Raw genomic sequence first — 16,260 nt, forward strand, 5'->3', positions numbered from 1 at the left:
TTCTTATTTACCAAATATCTTATTTACGCAATGTGTTATGTTATTATTGTGACAATGAGTTATGTGACTACCTAAATCGGACAGATCCAGCCACGAGACAGTTGTATGAATTCAAGCTACAGCATCCGGTATGATTGTGGTATATTATGAGAAAATATTGTTCGGAAGGACTATTGATAACCTTAATATATAACCTCTCCTTCAATAAATATCACATTATAATGTATAATCATTTTTTTTACTTACAGAAACCAATAGGAATACTAACGGTCAGTTCGGGAGAGTTTGTAGAGATAAGAAAAACCAATTCTTTTAACTCAGATCAGTTTTTGAACCAGTATCATACAGATTTAATTAGTCATACTAATGATGAGAGAATACCTGAAAGATTTGTTCACGCTAAAGGCGGAGGTGCGTTTGGCTATTTTGAGGTCACTCATGACGTCACAAAATACGTAAGCGCGGAATTGTTTGACACAATTGGCAAGAAGACACCACTAGTGGTGCGTTTTTCTACCGTTGTGCAGAATTTGGGAGGGAATGACCTTGCTAGGGAGGTAAAAGGAATGGCTATCAAACTTTATACCCAAGAAGGAAACCTTGATTTCTTATGTCTCAATTATCCAGTGTTTTTTTATAGAGATCCTTTATTTTTTACTTCTTTCAGTCATAGTTTTAAAAGAAACCCCAAGACATTCCTATTGGATTTCACAATGTCTTGGGATTTCGTAACTAAAAGACCTGATGCATTACACAGTTACTTGTGGTTGCTATCAGATTACGGTATTCCTAATGGTTATAGGAAAATGGATGCTTTTCCGATTCATACATACAGGGTATACAATAAACATGGAGATACGTACTTCGTCAGATTCAATTTCAGGACCGAACAAGGTGTTGAAAATCTTCCCTCGGATGTCGCTGCTGAAATTTCTTCCAGGGATTTAGATTATTTCAATAGAGATTTGTTTAATGCTATAGAGAATAAAACATATCCATCTTGGAGATTAGACATGGATATCATGACATTCGAGGATGTTAAAAATGTTGATTATAATCCATTCGACGTCGGTAGATTGTGGAAGGAAGGTACTTACTTCACAGAGACAGTGGGACGACTTGTTCTAGACAGAAATCCTGATAATTACTTCAGAGCAATAGAACAGAGCGCTTTTAATCCAGCCAATTTAGTACCGGGTATACCTGGTCCAATGGACACCATGTTTCGTAGTAGACGGCAATCTTACCGGGATGCTCAAATTTATCGTTTGGGAGTGAATCATAACAGAATTAAAGTCAACCAGCCCCTGTATTACAAGGGATACAATCGTGACGGAGTATCTCCTTTAAAAGATAACATGAAAGATGCACCGACTTATTATCCAAACAGATTTAGCGGCCCCGTACCATATGTAGATCCAAACATGCCTAAAGAGAAATTTAAAATTTACGAAACCACTGCTGTTGATTTGGAACCAGCTGCAAATTTTTATAATAATATCTTGAAAACGGACGATCAACGGGAGAGACTGGCCAATAACAGTGTTGCAAGGCTAATAACTGTATCCCCGGAATTGCAAAGGAGGGTTATACGGTTGTTTAGTTTAGCAGAACCTGATTTAGGTAGAAGAGTGGAACGTATATTGGTGGAAACATTGGAACAGCCACCGCCTCCTATACAACCTAGTCGCGTGCTAAAAGTACCTCCGACAATGTATGCTATGTATAGTAGTAAAATGAATGATGAAAACCAAAACAATCAATTCATTCATAATTGAATATTTGTATGTAATATGTTTAGATGACCACGGTCGTAAGTTTATGCTCTTACAAAATGTGACAACCTATCGTTACTTTTTTTCATTCATATGTAAAAAAATAATACTAAAACCAACTGGCACTGCTCATTAGTAATATATATACTCTGTGTAAAATTAAGTTGAAATGTTTGCACAAAGAAAATCATATATCGATGTGTTGTAATTACTTTTGTTATTTGGAGACAAAAATGTGTTTTACTTACACTAAGTTACAAAACAGTATAGAGATATAAATTGTATAAAATGAGATGGAAAAAATAAAAGAAAATTGAATAAAGCTATCTCACGTACTACTTATGTATGTAGTGATATGACAAAATTGGTTCTAAGTACTTTATGGAGAGTTTCCACGAAAGAATATTCCTGTATTAATAGATATACGAAATTGAATTTAATATGAAGAAAGTATACATTTTTGTTTTTCTAGCATTAAAACTTTTGTTTTATTTGCAATGAAATAAATATTCTTACTCATAATAGTATGCGTGAATTGAAATGTGGATATCAATCAATCGTCAAATAGCTGTGACATAACATACGTAAATAATTAGTGAATCGTGACGAGCGACGTCACGAGATCTTTTCATCAGCTTTTGTCGTTGTTAGGACAAATGAATCAAGAACACGTCATGGTAAACATTTTATTAAACAAATATTAAACGCACGCATACAAATCAGGTCATCAATTATCATTAAAATTTTTAGCGCGCTCAGTCACGGGTGCGTAAATTTTATAATTGCTCAAAAAATATATTTTATTCTGAAAAGGAAGGAAACAATTCCGATTACTGAGGAGGTTTTGATCATTTTAAGTATTTAAAATCATTAAGAAACGACCTAAATTGTATATAATAGTTAGTTTGTTACTATATAAAATATATGAATTCAAGACAAAGGATAATTTTCAGTTCATCGTGATCCAGTACCATTTTCATACATTTTTATTCATGTTTGTTACAAAATAATATTTACGATTTTTTTATTAATACATGCACTATTAAATTAAATAAATTTTTTTGGGATATGACTCGCTTTTTTGTGATGCTCAGTCCTAGTTTGTAAAGACTAATTGGCTAACTCTTAACTCATCATCTTTGTTTTTATACGAAAATACAGTTTTTGTTATAACTTGATTATTAAATATGTGATGTAATTATTAATATCGTAACCTAAGAAATCTAGATAATGTTGTTTAAATGATCAGGTAACCGGTCTATTTCGATCTCAAGAACGAGGTCGTAGTGACCTCTGTGAACCGAAATCTGGAGATTAACAACATTGTTTAGAATGTCATTTATAGACAAGGTCTATTTATAGAACAATAACACACTGAATGCCACTTACAGAAAATAACTACAAAGTAAACTTACTTACTATTTATTTGACAGCCGCCAAGCTAATGTTATGTTACTTAAGTTTTCTATGTAGAATTTTGTCGTGTAGTCTTAAAAAAATCTCGGTTCGCCATATTTTCATACAGGATTTTTAACTTTTTTTATTTACTATTTATTTGACAGCCGCCAAGTTAATGTTATGTTACTTAAGTTTTCTATGTGGAATTTTGTCGTGTAGTCTTAAAAAAATCTCGGTTCGCCATATTTTCATACAGGATTTTTTACTTTTTTATTTACTATTTATTTGACAGCCGCCAAGCTAATGTTATAGTACTTAATTTTTCTATGTAGAATTTTGTCGTGTAGTCTTAAAAAAATCTCGGTTCGCCATATTTTCATACAGGATTTTTTACTTTTTTATTTACTATTTATTTGACAGCCGCCAAGCTAATGTTATAGTACTTAATTTTTCTATGTAGAATTTTGTCGTGTAGTCTTAAAAAAATCTCGGTTCGCCATATTTTCATACAGGATTTTTTACTTTTTTATTTACTATTTATTTGACAGCCGCCAAGCTAATGTTATAGTACTTAATTTTTCTATGTAGAATTTTGTCGTGTAGTCTTAAAAAAATCTCGGTTCGCCATATTTTCATACAGGATTTTTTACTTTTTTATTTACTATTTATTTGACAGCCGCCAAGCTAATGTTATAGTACTTAATTTTTCTATGTAGAATTTTGTCGTGTAGTCTTAAAAAAATCTCGGTTCGCCATATTTTCATACAGGATTTTTTACTTTTTTATTTACTATTTATTTGACAGCCGCCAAGCTAATGTTATAGTACTTAATTTTTCTATGTAGAATTTTGTCGTGTAGTCTTAAAAAAATCTCGGTTCGCCATATTTTCATACAGGATTTTTAACTTTTTTTATTTACTATTTATTTGACAGCCGCCAAGCTAATGTTATGTTACTTAATTTTTCTATGTAGAATTTTGTCGTGTAGTCTTAAAAAAATCTCGGTTCGCCATATTTTCATACAGGATTACATAACTTGAGATGCAAATCAGGTAAGACAAATTTTAAATTGCGGCATTAAAAATACATTCAGGTTTTGGAGTTATATGTATGTTTGAGTTTGTATGTGGATAAAACAATTTTTTTTTTATAAAATTTCGTTAACTGAAATTTTCATGTTCCGATTTATTTAAATTATATTATGTTGATACGATTATACATTGTCTATCGAATTCAGATTTTATATAAGATAGGATCAAAGCTTTTTGCCAAATACTGTCATCGTGTAGAACAATAAATTTGTAGATATAATACATCTTGATTTAAACCATATCATCTTTTAATGACTACAAATGAAAAAGAATTGAATCAATAAAAGTACCTATCTTTAAATATATACAATAACATCTCTGGCGTTCTGTTTACACCAGAGAAAACTTCTAATTCTACTTCTTCTTTCAGGAAAATTTGGAATTCTTGAGTTGCTTTTTCATTTTAATACAAACTCATTTACAAATGTAACATTAACAATAATATTAGTTTTTTTTTTCAATGTAAGTATGTATATTTGATTGGGTCAAACCTTGGATGACACAGAGTTATTAAATTTGTGACGAGAGGTCTCAATCAAGCGTAGCGGCATGTCCAAGATGGCTGACTGGTTTATTTTCGAAGCGTTCCACACAATCAACCTCAGAGGGTAACTCTTAGCAAGTGATGGAGAAGGAAAAATGCTGCCAATTAAATTATGTACTCTCTACCATGTCTTCGTAAACGACTTAAAGCTATTCGCCTCTGGTTAAACATAAATAAAATTATTATTAGTTATCCTCATTAAAAAAGTAGAAGTTACCGCATTAACTGGCAAATAACTTATTTACAAAATGCGTTGCACGAGGTGAACATACTGAGTAACGATTTCAGCGATAACTAAGATGTCAAAATGAATAAAAATTTCAAAAACTTAAAAAAAAATAGCTTACACTTAATTGACTTAAAGGTAAGAAAATACAAACATAGACCATTTAATTAAAACGTCAATTTACTTTAGTATAACAATTAAACGAAATAACTTAAAGTGACTGATTTTATATATTTTTTTAAATAACTAAACACTTAAATCTCGAGACCAACAAACTCTTATATAGTATAATTTATGTAATAATTTTATTAGTAAATAGTTAAAGTTAAAACTTACTCCTTTTTTAATTTCCTTATCAAGCTAATAGTTTTGTTGCTGTAATAATTTATAGTATGAAAAAGGTTTTTGTACAGCGAAAATCATAGTTAGTTGAAATTCATTCGTGTCTAGTGAAACAATTTAGAAGCGCCTTTATGATAGACTGGTTCACAATATCGGGCTATTTATCTTCATGGTAGCATGGTTTTAATTTAAACCAGATTTCTGTTTACAGAAAACTACATGTAATCTGAGGGAAATAAATATAAACCTCGTAAACAACTAAGACATAGAGCCAGGCCTCTTCTCACATGGACAAGGTAAGAGCATTTATCAGCACGCTTGCTCTAGTCGGATCGGCAATAAGAAATATAATTTGGAATTACTCATTATGTTTTCCTTCACCGCCTCTCAGTGCTGTCTAAATACTTTTAGAAAGTACATGTTACTAGGAATAATCGCATTGTTACTTGTCATGTTTCGAACTCGCACCCTCATGAGAGCCGGGCCTTTAACCTCCAGGCCACCACGACTTCAAGACAAAGATATCAAATACAAAGTAATATGTTCACTTGTGTTGAAACCTATCTGTATCAGTATATGAGACAGTTTGATAAATAAAGAGCTAATATAACTCATCGCTAGCTATAAGTATGTAGATAAGATCTTAACATCTTAACCTGTTCTTTGATTTGGATGCTGAATATCGATGGTGCAATAAAATCAAATATATATATATCTCTCTCTTCCGTCGTTGTCTCATGGCAGAGGGATGATTGTGGCGAGTTAATCTTGTATATATACATCAATAATTGTTTCATTGCATTCTTGTGAGGCTAATTTATAGTTTCGACTCGACTGTTAGCTGATAGCCCTTTTGACTTTGGCTGCTTTACCTGGAGTTCAGTCTCATTGTGGACAATGTCTTATGTTTTATATAAAAACGTTGACATTGGCAAACTATTCCACGATTCCAGTGCGAATGAAGCTTTGTTTATAAAAAACTCTATCTTATATCGCTTACGTGATACTTCGTTTAAAATTAAAACAGATATTATACAGTGAAAATTTATCAACACGAGCAGGAACAATAATATGGTGTGAGGAAAAAGTCATGATCAAGCAAGTTGCTTTGATTGCAGATTGCTGGTTTTTCAGTTTAAAGGTATTTTTTTAATTTATTTATAGTAGTAATCTTTATTTTTTCACAATTTTAATTCATTATCACAGTATTATTGGGTAATTTGGTTTTTTTTTCTGAATAATTTAAGCGTTAGGTTTGGTAGGACTTTGAGATTCTGTTATGGTCCGCAAATTTAACATGACATAGGACAACAGGAAACTTAGTACTCTAATTTGGAATACTAAAACTCATGATCCGTATTAGATAGGTATAAATTCGGACAGATTTTATTAGTTCACTCATTTTAATTACATCTCATTACGGAGCTATCAATTTCATCATTATCGGAATTGCAATAACAGGGAATAATAGCTTTTAATAGGAAATATAAGGTACAGTAATTGATTATTTTTGTTGAGGTTAGGTTTTTTGACAAAAAATCCTTGAAGGTCCTTAGGATTTGGCGTCTAATTGCTTGTTGTTTCAGGACCTTATGACGTCATAGACATATTATTCGATAAATTCTAATCTACTTAAAAGGATTCGCTTCACTTGAGTTAAAAAAAAATATCGTTAAAATTATGATATAAAACAAAAAAAAAATCACATCGTAATTTATTTTTTACGGTTTTGATTTAAAACCTTAGGTATATCTAATTAAACATTTCCGGGAAGTATGTAAAAAACAATAGAATTTAAATACAAATATTCGTCGGTTGTAGAACATTATAGTTTTTATCATAATGAAGACTGCCGGTGCGTGTGGCTGTTTGCTTTTTCTAATCATACAAGCACTGGGCGTATTCAGCAGTGATATCGATTATATTGAATATTTAAACAGAACCGATCCAACGAAAATTCAACTGTACGAATTCAGAAGAGACCACCCGGTACGAATTTATATTATTACAGCTTTATTCGTTGCTATATACAAATGTCACAAAGCAGGAAATTGAGACAGTTAACTTATTGGACGGTTTTTGATTCGGTGACGAAGAAATGTTTTTTAGAAATTAATTCAATTAAATGTTATGATAATAATTAAATATATTTTTTTTAAATCTTGCTATATTTTATAATATAAGAATATTTTTTTTAAATAATATTTTCTGTCGTACAAGGCGTTACCGGTCTTCGTTTGTATTAAAAACTACTTTGTATTAAAAAACGAATTGCATATGTTATGTATTTAAAAATCGTAAATTAAAAATTTCGAAAATCGAAAAGATATCGATGCTTTAACTGTTTTCCAACTTGAATATATATATATATTTATTTATTTATTTATTTTATTACCAATACATGAATGTACTGTTAAGTTATTTACTGGAATAATATCAAAACCTCTTTGGTCGTAACTGTTTTCAATTTCATTTCTATTTTGAAATGTATAAATATAATATAAGTATATACCGAAGCTGTGAACTTTAAGAATAATTACTATCATGGCATAATCATTACTCATTACATGTTCTCATGGAACCCACGTGTCCATTTAATATTATGGTTTTGAGGTCCATCTACGAAAAATGGCTTCAGTTGATTCTACAACAGAAGTGATTCAAATAAATTTTAAGTTCATGTAATTTCATACAAACATAGTTACTTTATATTCACTTTTTCTTATCTTATCTGTTATCTTAACAGTGCACTTTATATTTTTAGGAAAAGAAAGCTGTCCTAGGAGCAATGCTTTGCGTTCTATTTTACTTCATCGAGTGGAATAGTAGAACTTTTTATTTTATGTAGTACAATTAACTTTGAAAATTAGTTTTATTCTTCTTCTTTATGACGTTTGCTAAATTTTTCAGTTATAGAGCCCAATTCAAATAGTGATACATATATATTTGTCATTTATGTAAGGACTCTCTTGTGTTCGAGTTTTAGCATTGAGGTTTTTTGGTTACTGTCTAAATCTTGGTACTTGTTGGTGACAAAAACAAAACTTTATTTACTTTATTAACTCTGAGTCCAGTCGATTACCACCTCATCCTTGAACTCGGTAAAATTTCGATTTAATAAAGCCGATGACAATCTCGATTCACTCGTTTTAGCGGGTTAATTTGCAAAATGCTAAGTAAATAACCCGTTAAGAAATACTAATTTATTTTTATACAAAATGAACAAAGGTAATTAATTTTTTTATCAGAGTTTATGAAGCGAATTTCACATATTTGGCAAAACTTTGACACTTTCTTTCATTAATCAGCGTTGCTATTGGTTGCTAGGGATAAAATATGGTATTTTTTCCTTTAGTATTGGAATTAATTTAAACTCTAAAGATTTACTTTTGCTTATTTTGACACTGATTTATAAGATAGTAAGAGCTGATTCTAAATGTTTTTTTTTTATCGAATTCCCAACTTTTAAGAAATTTCTAGTAACTCAGAGATTTCTTTAACAGAACATTATGAATGTCACAACTTCGCGATCTGTACTGCAGTGTGTTTCTTCATTACCAATGTGTGCCTGAAACTAACAATAGACATAATTTTTTTTGCTTTCGAAATACATTATTTGATTTCTGTACTGTACTGTATCTTTAGCTCTTTTCTCACTCGTGACTTTTTGGGATCAATAGCCGTTTGCAATATATTGACTTTAAAATTGAGATTGAGATCTTCCATGTCTTTTGAATTGTTAATTGAATGAATATTAAAAACACTCTGGCTAATGATCCTGTCATTCGCATCACGTGACATCTCCATCTATTGTAATAGATATCACAAATCACAATACACCGCTCAATCTATCTGAGCTATCTATTAAGCTCGAATTCAATTTTTTTGTAACTGGCGACCCAATGTTTGCGTCAATCATTATATTTATGATCTACCTATAGTAAAAATGTCACCTAGCCGAAGTTTATTAAAAGTTAATTATATTTTAACTTCGATAATGAGCGACTATTCACTATCTTGAAATAGACATTGCTTAACGCACATAATAAAGTTAAATAAGGGATAGAGCTTCCATTCCAATAATGGACTCTGGCAGCATAGTCGTGCATATAATAGGAACTATACATTTTGCAAATGATAGCATCGCTTTATCTAAATCATAGTTAATCTTCCATGAAATATAGAAATAGGTTTTTTTGTTGAAATTCATAGTATTATTTTTTTCTTCAGTTATAAAAAAAATATGCTAATGTATTTTAAACAAATGGATCTATTGAAACTTTCCAGAATTACGTTATAGGAGTATAAACAACGTTTACGTAATAATTAGTTTTTTTAGGAATTTAAGCAAAAAAATAATAATAAATATACACGAGGATCGGGCAGGATCAGGGTTTGGTTTGGATAGATTTTTATTTCAAAAATATCTATTTTTTTAACAGTTTAAGACACTGTTCAACTTACTTTTAAGAATTAATATTAAAGTACCTTTTTTAATAGTCCTTTTAACTTTAGATTTCTAATTCCGATTTAATTAATTGTTAGTTAATTCATTTTATAACCGCGAAGGAAATGAATCGCTTGTAACCTATTTAACGTAAGAAATATTTACATTGTACATTTAGGGTATTATAGGTTTTGATAGTCGGTGTTACATGTTACTCTAAATAATATTATAATGTGAATACCTTATCAAATTTATTTATGTTTTGTTGTGGTGCTATATTTCTTTTAACTCTTTACAGAATCCTATTGGTATTCTAACTACAAGCGCAGGGAAAATTGTGGAAATCAGAGAGACGAAAACGCTCAATTCAGAACCATACGATAATAGTTACTTTGTAGATCTTTTAACTCATTGGCACGCCGAGAGAGTACCTGAAAGAATTATTTACGCTAAAGCCGCCGGTGCCTTTGGTTACTTTGAGGTAACTAACGATGTATCTAAGTACACTAAAGCTGAAGTTTTCAATGGCGTGGGCAAGAAGACCCCTGTTATGGTTCGAGTATCTACAATGCTGCAAAACAGAGGAGGAACTGATTTAGCTAGAGAATCAAAAGGCTTTTCAGTTAAGTTTTACACAAAGGAAGGAAATTTAGACTTACTATGCCTAAATATGCCAGTTTTTTTCCTTAACGATCCTATTGATTTCCCAAGTTTAATTCATGCACTGAAAAGGAATCCAAAACCTCATCTCTATGATTTTAATATGGTTTACGATTTCTTAACAAAGAGGCCGTTCTCACTCTACGGTTATTTATGGACTATGTCGGATTTTGGTATTCCAAATACATATAGACGTATGGACGCGTTCGCAATTCACACTTACGAGATTAATAACAAATTTGGCGATCGTTACTTTGTCAAATTCAATTTTAGAACTGAGCAAGGTATAGAAAATTTACCTTCGGATGTCGCAGAAAAAATAACTGTACGTGATCCAGATTATTACAAAAGAGACTTGTATAATGTTATAGAGAAAAAGCAATTCCCCTCATGGATTTTGGAGATGGATGTAATGAGCCTTGATGATATAAAAAATATTGATTATAATCCGTTCGACGTTGGTAGAATATGGAAAAATGGTACTTATTGTACAGTACCCATCGGGAGACTTGTTTTGAATAGAAACCCAGAAAACGCCTATAGAGTTGCTGAAAGAGTCGCTTTTAATCCTGCAAATTTGGTACCAGGAATCCCTGGACCACAAGATTTATTGTTCAAAGCTAGACGACAATCTTATCGGGAAGCTCAAATATATCGTTTAGGTGTAAATTACAATAAAATTATGGTTAATGCTCCTCTGTATTCTAAAGTATATAACCGGGATGGCGTGGCGCCAGTGAGAGACAATATGAAAGATGCTCCTATCTATTATCCCAATTCATTTAGTGGACCAGTACCTTATGTAGATCCCGGGCAATCAAATGAGAAATTAATTATTTACGAGTCTAATGCAGTTGATTTGGAACAACCTGCTCTCTTCTATAATAAAATTCTTCGAACTGATGAAGAGCGGACAAGACTTGCAAAGAATATCGCACCAACGTTAGTTGGAGTTTATCCTGAAATTCAGAAACGTTTGATACGCTTGCTCACTCTAATAGATCACAGATTAGGAAACGATGTTGAAGTCTTGCTTGCAAAGGAATTGAAAAAGCCACACCCTAAACCCCCAAAAGTTTTAAGCTACTCTCGAAATTTAAGGAGCCAGCAAGATTCTTGCCCAATGAAACCTGATGGACATAATAATGAAGATAAAGCCATAGATAAAGAGTAGGACGTGTGACAGCTGAAAGCTTATCTATTACACAATTCTTGTTCAAAACGTATATAATTAGGCAAATAAATAAAATAAACTTTATATCTATGTCAAAAATATCATTATTTCATGAAATAATTCCAATAAAAACCTTAAAATTGTATTTTATATAAAAATTATATCCATTTTTCTTTTTGTATACCCAAGAAAAAAGGAATAAAATGTATAAAATAATCGAATAATATTTATTGAGGTAATAAAACTGATAATAAATGATTTGTAAGATTCCTGATGTTTTTCATTTATGTACTATTTAGAATCATGTAGTGTGTATGTGTTTAGGAAAAAGTTTTTACAGTTACAATGATCAAAAATACGCTCTGTTATAAATTTAAGGTTTGTTACAATAAATTAGATTTAATTAATATTCTTAAATAATTTAGAACACAATCCCACATCACACAAGTGCTATATATATGTGCCCACATATATCTATCCTTCTTGGGTAATATATATTTTGTTAAAAAGGGAAATTGTTTATCTTCGAATAATTAATATCTAACTTTCGTTCTCTTAATGGAAATGTTTTTTCTTGTCTAATTAATGCTATCTTAGGATAGCGCCCATCCCAACCCCTAACCCACTCTTGATCACTACCACTTTGTTTTAATAAACGTAGAACATAATGATTTTATGTCATGGCTATGAAATATAAAAAAAAAAATTGTTCAATGTTCGGAACAAACTTTATCTAAAGCGTAGAACTATTTATTTTGAATATCAATTAATATATGGCAGTTAGTTTTTGAGAACATGGGAATAATCACGAAGATTCAACATAGATAGGAGTTACGTAAGAAATAAAAGAGAAAGTCCCATTACTACGACAATATTGTGCCAGAGCTTTAGGCTTGAGGCGGCATAAATATCGGTAGGTGTTAGCTGTGAAATAGTGGACTAATCTTGCTGAAACAATTACAATACGCCCACTCGTCTTTCAAGAGCAAAAGCAAATCTCGTCTTCAAGATTTGCAAAGAGATACCTAGGATTTCTTTAATATTTTTTGTACACCTCACTTATAGATCGGTTTAATAAATTGAGAGCAGATTGTTTCGATCTCGAGTACAAAATTCTAGAATACCAACAACATTTACTTGACTCCGTAGAACGTCTGACGATGCGGCTTGTGGATGTTTCCGAACTTTAAAGACATTTATGTTCCCTTTGAGTGATCAATCGTATGAGGGGGATTGTTTGGCAGAATTATTCGACGTAAAACCGATTCACTGTATATTGTATATAATCAATATAGCTATATAATTTCCAAATATTTTTTTATATGTTAAGATATTGTAGAAATAAAATATTATTGATAAAAAATGTGGTCACTTTTTTATTATATAAAGTAACTGAGACTATGGCTTGGCTATTTCCAAAGGATGGGCTGTTATGATGACTGGCTTGATACGACTAGCGTTTTCTCATGGTTGGTGATTATACGTAAGACGAAAACAAGCCTTCAACCACAATTTCAAATACATTTTGCATGAACCCAACCTTTAAGATTCACTCAATCAATCAATCAACTAGATATTTGAAACCCGCCTGCAATTTACAATTATTGATTTTCAGCCAAATTTTAAAATCTGTGTTAGTAAAACCAGCTATTGAGCATTATAGTTGAATATCACCTTTATCTTTTAAGTATTAGAGATGTAAATGTAACTTTCTGATTGAAATATTATCGTTATATAATCTTTGATAGCTCACACAATTCACATCTACCTAATTAATTACTAACTATATTATTTATTTAAATACTTTTAGAATAATTGAAGTTTTATCCGAAGCTAAGTGAACCGTTCAACGTCATCTTGAATTTCCCAAGCCGTTTTCTTTAAATCCGAGATTTACCTGATCCTATTACAAATTCAAGGGATCCTTGTAATTCTTTCGCTTGGCTGCTTGGTTTATATATATTAAAAGAGTAAAATTACACTCGTTTTTATTGATATTTATGCTATATTTAACACTATGAAAAATTAAAAAAAGCTTTAATAGAAGTTAATTAGTGCTACATATTTATTTCTTACCTTTAGCAGTGTCAAAGAAACGATGTTTTAGTAACTAGCAAAATAAAATATGTAACTATTATTACTTTAAGAACCATAAATTATTTGTATTGTTTTGTACGTCAAGTTAAAAATCAATGTTCTAGACTGTTTATGTATAATCATTAAAATACCTATCTGTATAATGTGCATATAGCCATCCGTAAGCGACGTGTTTTTCCGCGCCCGTTGTTTCGGAAACCTGGTCACTCATCTGGAACGATGAATGTAAGTATAACCTTATTATGAATAGGTTTTTATAGCACCTGTTTAACGGTCGATATATTTTGGGAATATTCTTTTTTTAGTTCAGTAACCTACGAGTGACTAAAAAAGGATAACATTTTAAAAATGTCCTGAAAAAAATTATAATAAAGCAAGTAGCTAGCAAAAATAGTTTCTTGCAATGAAATATCATTGGAGTTCTCGATTACAATAGAGCCTTATTGTATAATGCTTTCCTTACTTGATACTAGATGTCGCTGCCCTCGAAGTTGGACTTAATGTAACTACATTAGAACATTGCACGTCTTTCATATTTATACGTCTAGACTTCAGTCTTAGATAATGTCCTTCTCAATAAAACGACATTTATAATTTAATTCAATGTAATCGTCTACGATAATTAAGAAATTATAAATTTATAAACTAGTTTTTATAAATAAAAATTCGTAAGTTAATATTTTTATATACAAACAATTTCTAATATTGAAATGCCGCCGACAAATTGTCTCAACAAGACGCACTTTGTTCAAAATATTGTATGTGGTGAGTCAATCAAACCTTTCACACGCGGGCGGTCACACAAATAGACCTTAATTGAAACTACACACTACAATTTAATTTCATTTTTGCTTTTATTGTCATTCTGAAAATTTTAATAAAATAAAATATATTCTTAGATTCTTTAGATCATTTAGTTTGTTATATGATTGTATTTTTTTATATACGTGCATATTAAGGTCAATGAACTTTTTTTAAATAATTGAAGTATGTCTTGCGAAATTAAATCATAAAAAAATACGAATGCCAAGTCGGTAAATTACGCGAAGATAAAGAACGAAAATAATTATGTTATAAATTTTCGTTTCTTATTTTAGATTCGAATTGAATTTTTTTTTTATCCGAGACAATTTTTCGTACTTTCTGTTGTAGTTTGGACGGTGGAGGTGAGCGTTTAACGCGCGTTCGATAGTCCTTTAAACCTACACCCGGGTCGCAAGTCCTAGTCACTGTTGAAGCTCCTCTCCCTGCACCCGCACGGTGACTCCATGGAATGCTAGGAGGTTGTTGTGATTTTGTAACTTTATTGGATTGTATTTTTAAATTTTAAAGCACTGCTAATTTGAGGAAGGTTAAAAAATGTTGTTTAAAACCATATGTCACTTATAAAATAAACTCAGGTCTTAATAATTTTAACCTGTCTATTTATAAGCATTATTTATTTTAGAAGCTAATAGTTTTACTAATAATTTATTTTAATGATAAGCCATAAATGTTGTTGTTAATGGAAAAAATTAAGAGTAATGCTGACTTGACTTTGACGGACATTTTTGAAATGTTAACAAGAAAACAGGCTATAAATTATTACATATATTTTGATCATTGCTGTTACTGTTACCTCCCAGAAAAAAAAAAGTAGCGTTATTGCCAGCGTTAAATAAGTGATAAGTATAGGCACTTTATTGACACTTACGTTATTAAAACAGTAATTTCTTGAGATTTTAAAATATATTATTAATGTTTCGTAAGGAACTTTAACTAATATAATAAAAGATTTTATTACATTTAAAATATTTATATTCCAATGTCCATTTCAATTATTCAAAAAGTTTCCCGTACCGGGAATCGAACCCGAGCCTCCTGGGTGAAAGCCAGGTATCCTAGCCACTAGACCATACGGGATGATGAGAGAATTTAAAATTTGTCAAACAAATCTAACATGTAAAGAAACCCGTAATTAATATTTTGAAATATTTTATAAATGACATTTTTTTTATCTTAATAATTAGAATGTGTATAAAATTAGTGTAATTAATTATATGTATAGTATATTAGCTCATCACATATTACGAAAAAAATGTATACAAAATTCCTAAAATATAAATCATTCCTTCTTTTGTTGGCCGAAGTAATTTTGTTAATAAACTTACGACGGTTCTTAATATAGGTTAAGTACATTATTCTTTACTAATTTGTATTTAGATAATACAATGTATTTATGTTATTTAAATTTATAAGGGTAATGCCCTCTTCGGAAACAATAAAGAAGTAGTTACTAATATATAATATCATATTGAATACAGATGGCGCTTTTTACAAAAAAGAATTAGCTATTGTGTATGAAGAAAAGTTGTAAACTGATTTTCCATATTCTCATAGATGGCGCTGTTTAAAATTTAAGCTGAGAATAAATTTTAGATATAATATTTTACAGCTAATTTCAATTCTATAGGTGTTTTAAATAGTAATATAATCTAAAGTTACGTTGAAGGTCTATAATAACATG

General features: G+C 30.6%; 2 protein-coding genes and 1 non-coding gene across 5 annotated transcripts in view; 2 read left to right on the plus strand and 1 right to left on the minus strand.

Annotated features, from left to right (window-relative positions):
- The window catches only part of LOC116769699 (catalase-like), a 75,456-nt gene extending 63,530 nt beyond the window's left edge, over nucleotides 1-11,926 (plus strand). For 2 of the 3 annotated variants that reach the window (XM_061522510.1, XM_032660875.2), the window contains exons 2-3: nucleotides 5,588-5,672; nucleotides 10,122-11,926. In XM_061522510.1, coding sequence (XP_061378494.1) covers nucleotides 5,664-5,672; nucleotides 10,122-11,657 — 1,545 coding nt within the window. In that variant the 5' untranslated portion in view covers nucleotides 5,588-5,663 and the 3' untranslated portion in view covers nucleotides 11,658-11,926. Of the gene's footprint in view, nucleotides 1-4,731; nucleotides 5,173-5,587; nucleotides 5,673-10,121 lie in introns of all 3 variants that reach the window. The other variant, XM_061522509.1, reaches the window with a different exon arrangement.
- On the plus strand, nucleotides 131-3,665 carry LOC116769700 (catalase-like). The gene is made up of 2 exons (XM_032660877.2): nucleotides 131-139; nucleotides 249-3,665. The coding sequence occupies exons 1-2, from the start codon at nucleotides 131-133 to the stop codon at nucleotides 1,776-1,778; spliced, it is 1,539 nt and encodes a 512-aa protein (XP_032516768.2). The 3' UTR covers nucleotides 1,779-3,665.
- Nucleotides 11,927-15,584: 3,658 nt separating the features above from the next.
- Trnae-uuc (transfer RNA glutamic acid (anticodon UUC)) lies at nucleotides 15,585-15,656 on the minus strand. The gene has a single exon. It is a non-coding gene; the product is annotated as a tRNA-Glu (tRNA).
- Between the last annotated feature and the right edge of the window lie 604 nt (nucleotides 15,657-16,260).

Source organism: Danaus plexippus, chromosome 14 (genome assembly GCF_018135715.1).
Source record: "Danaus plexippus chromosome 14, MEX_DaPlex, whole genome shotgun sequence".
Lineage (NCBI taxonomy): Eukaryota > Metazoa > Arthropoda > Insecta > Lepidoptera > Nymphalidae > Danaus > Danaus plexippus.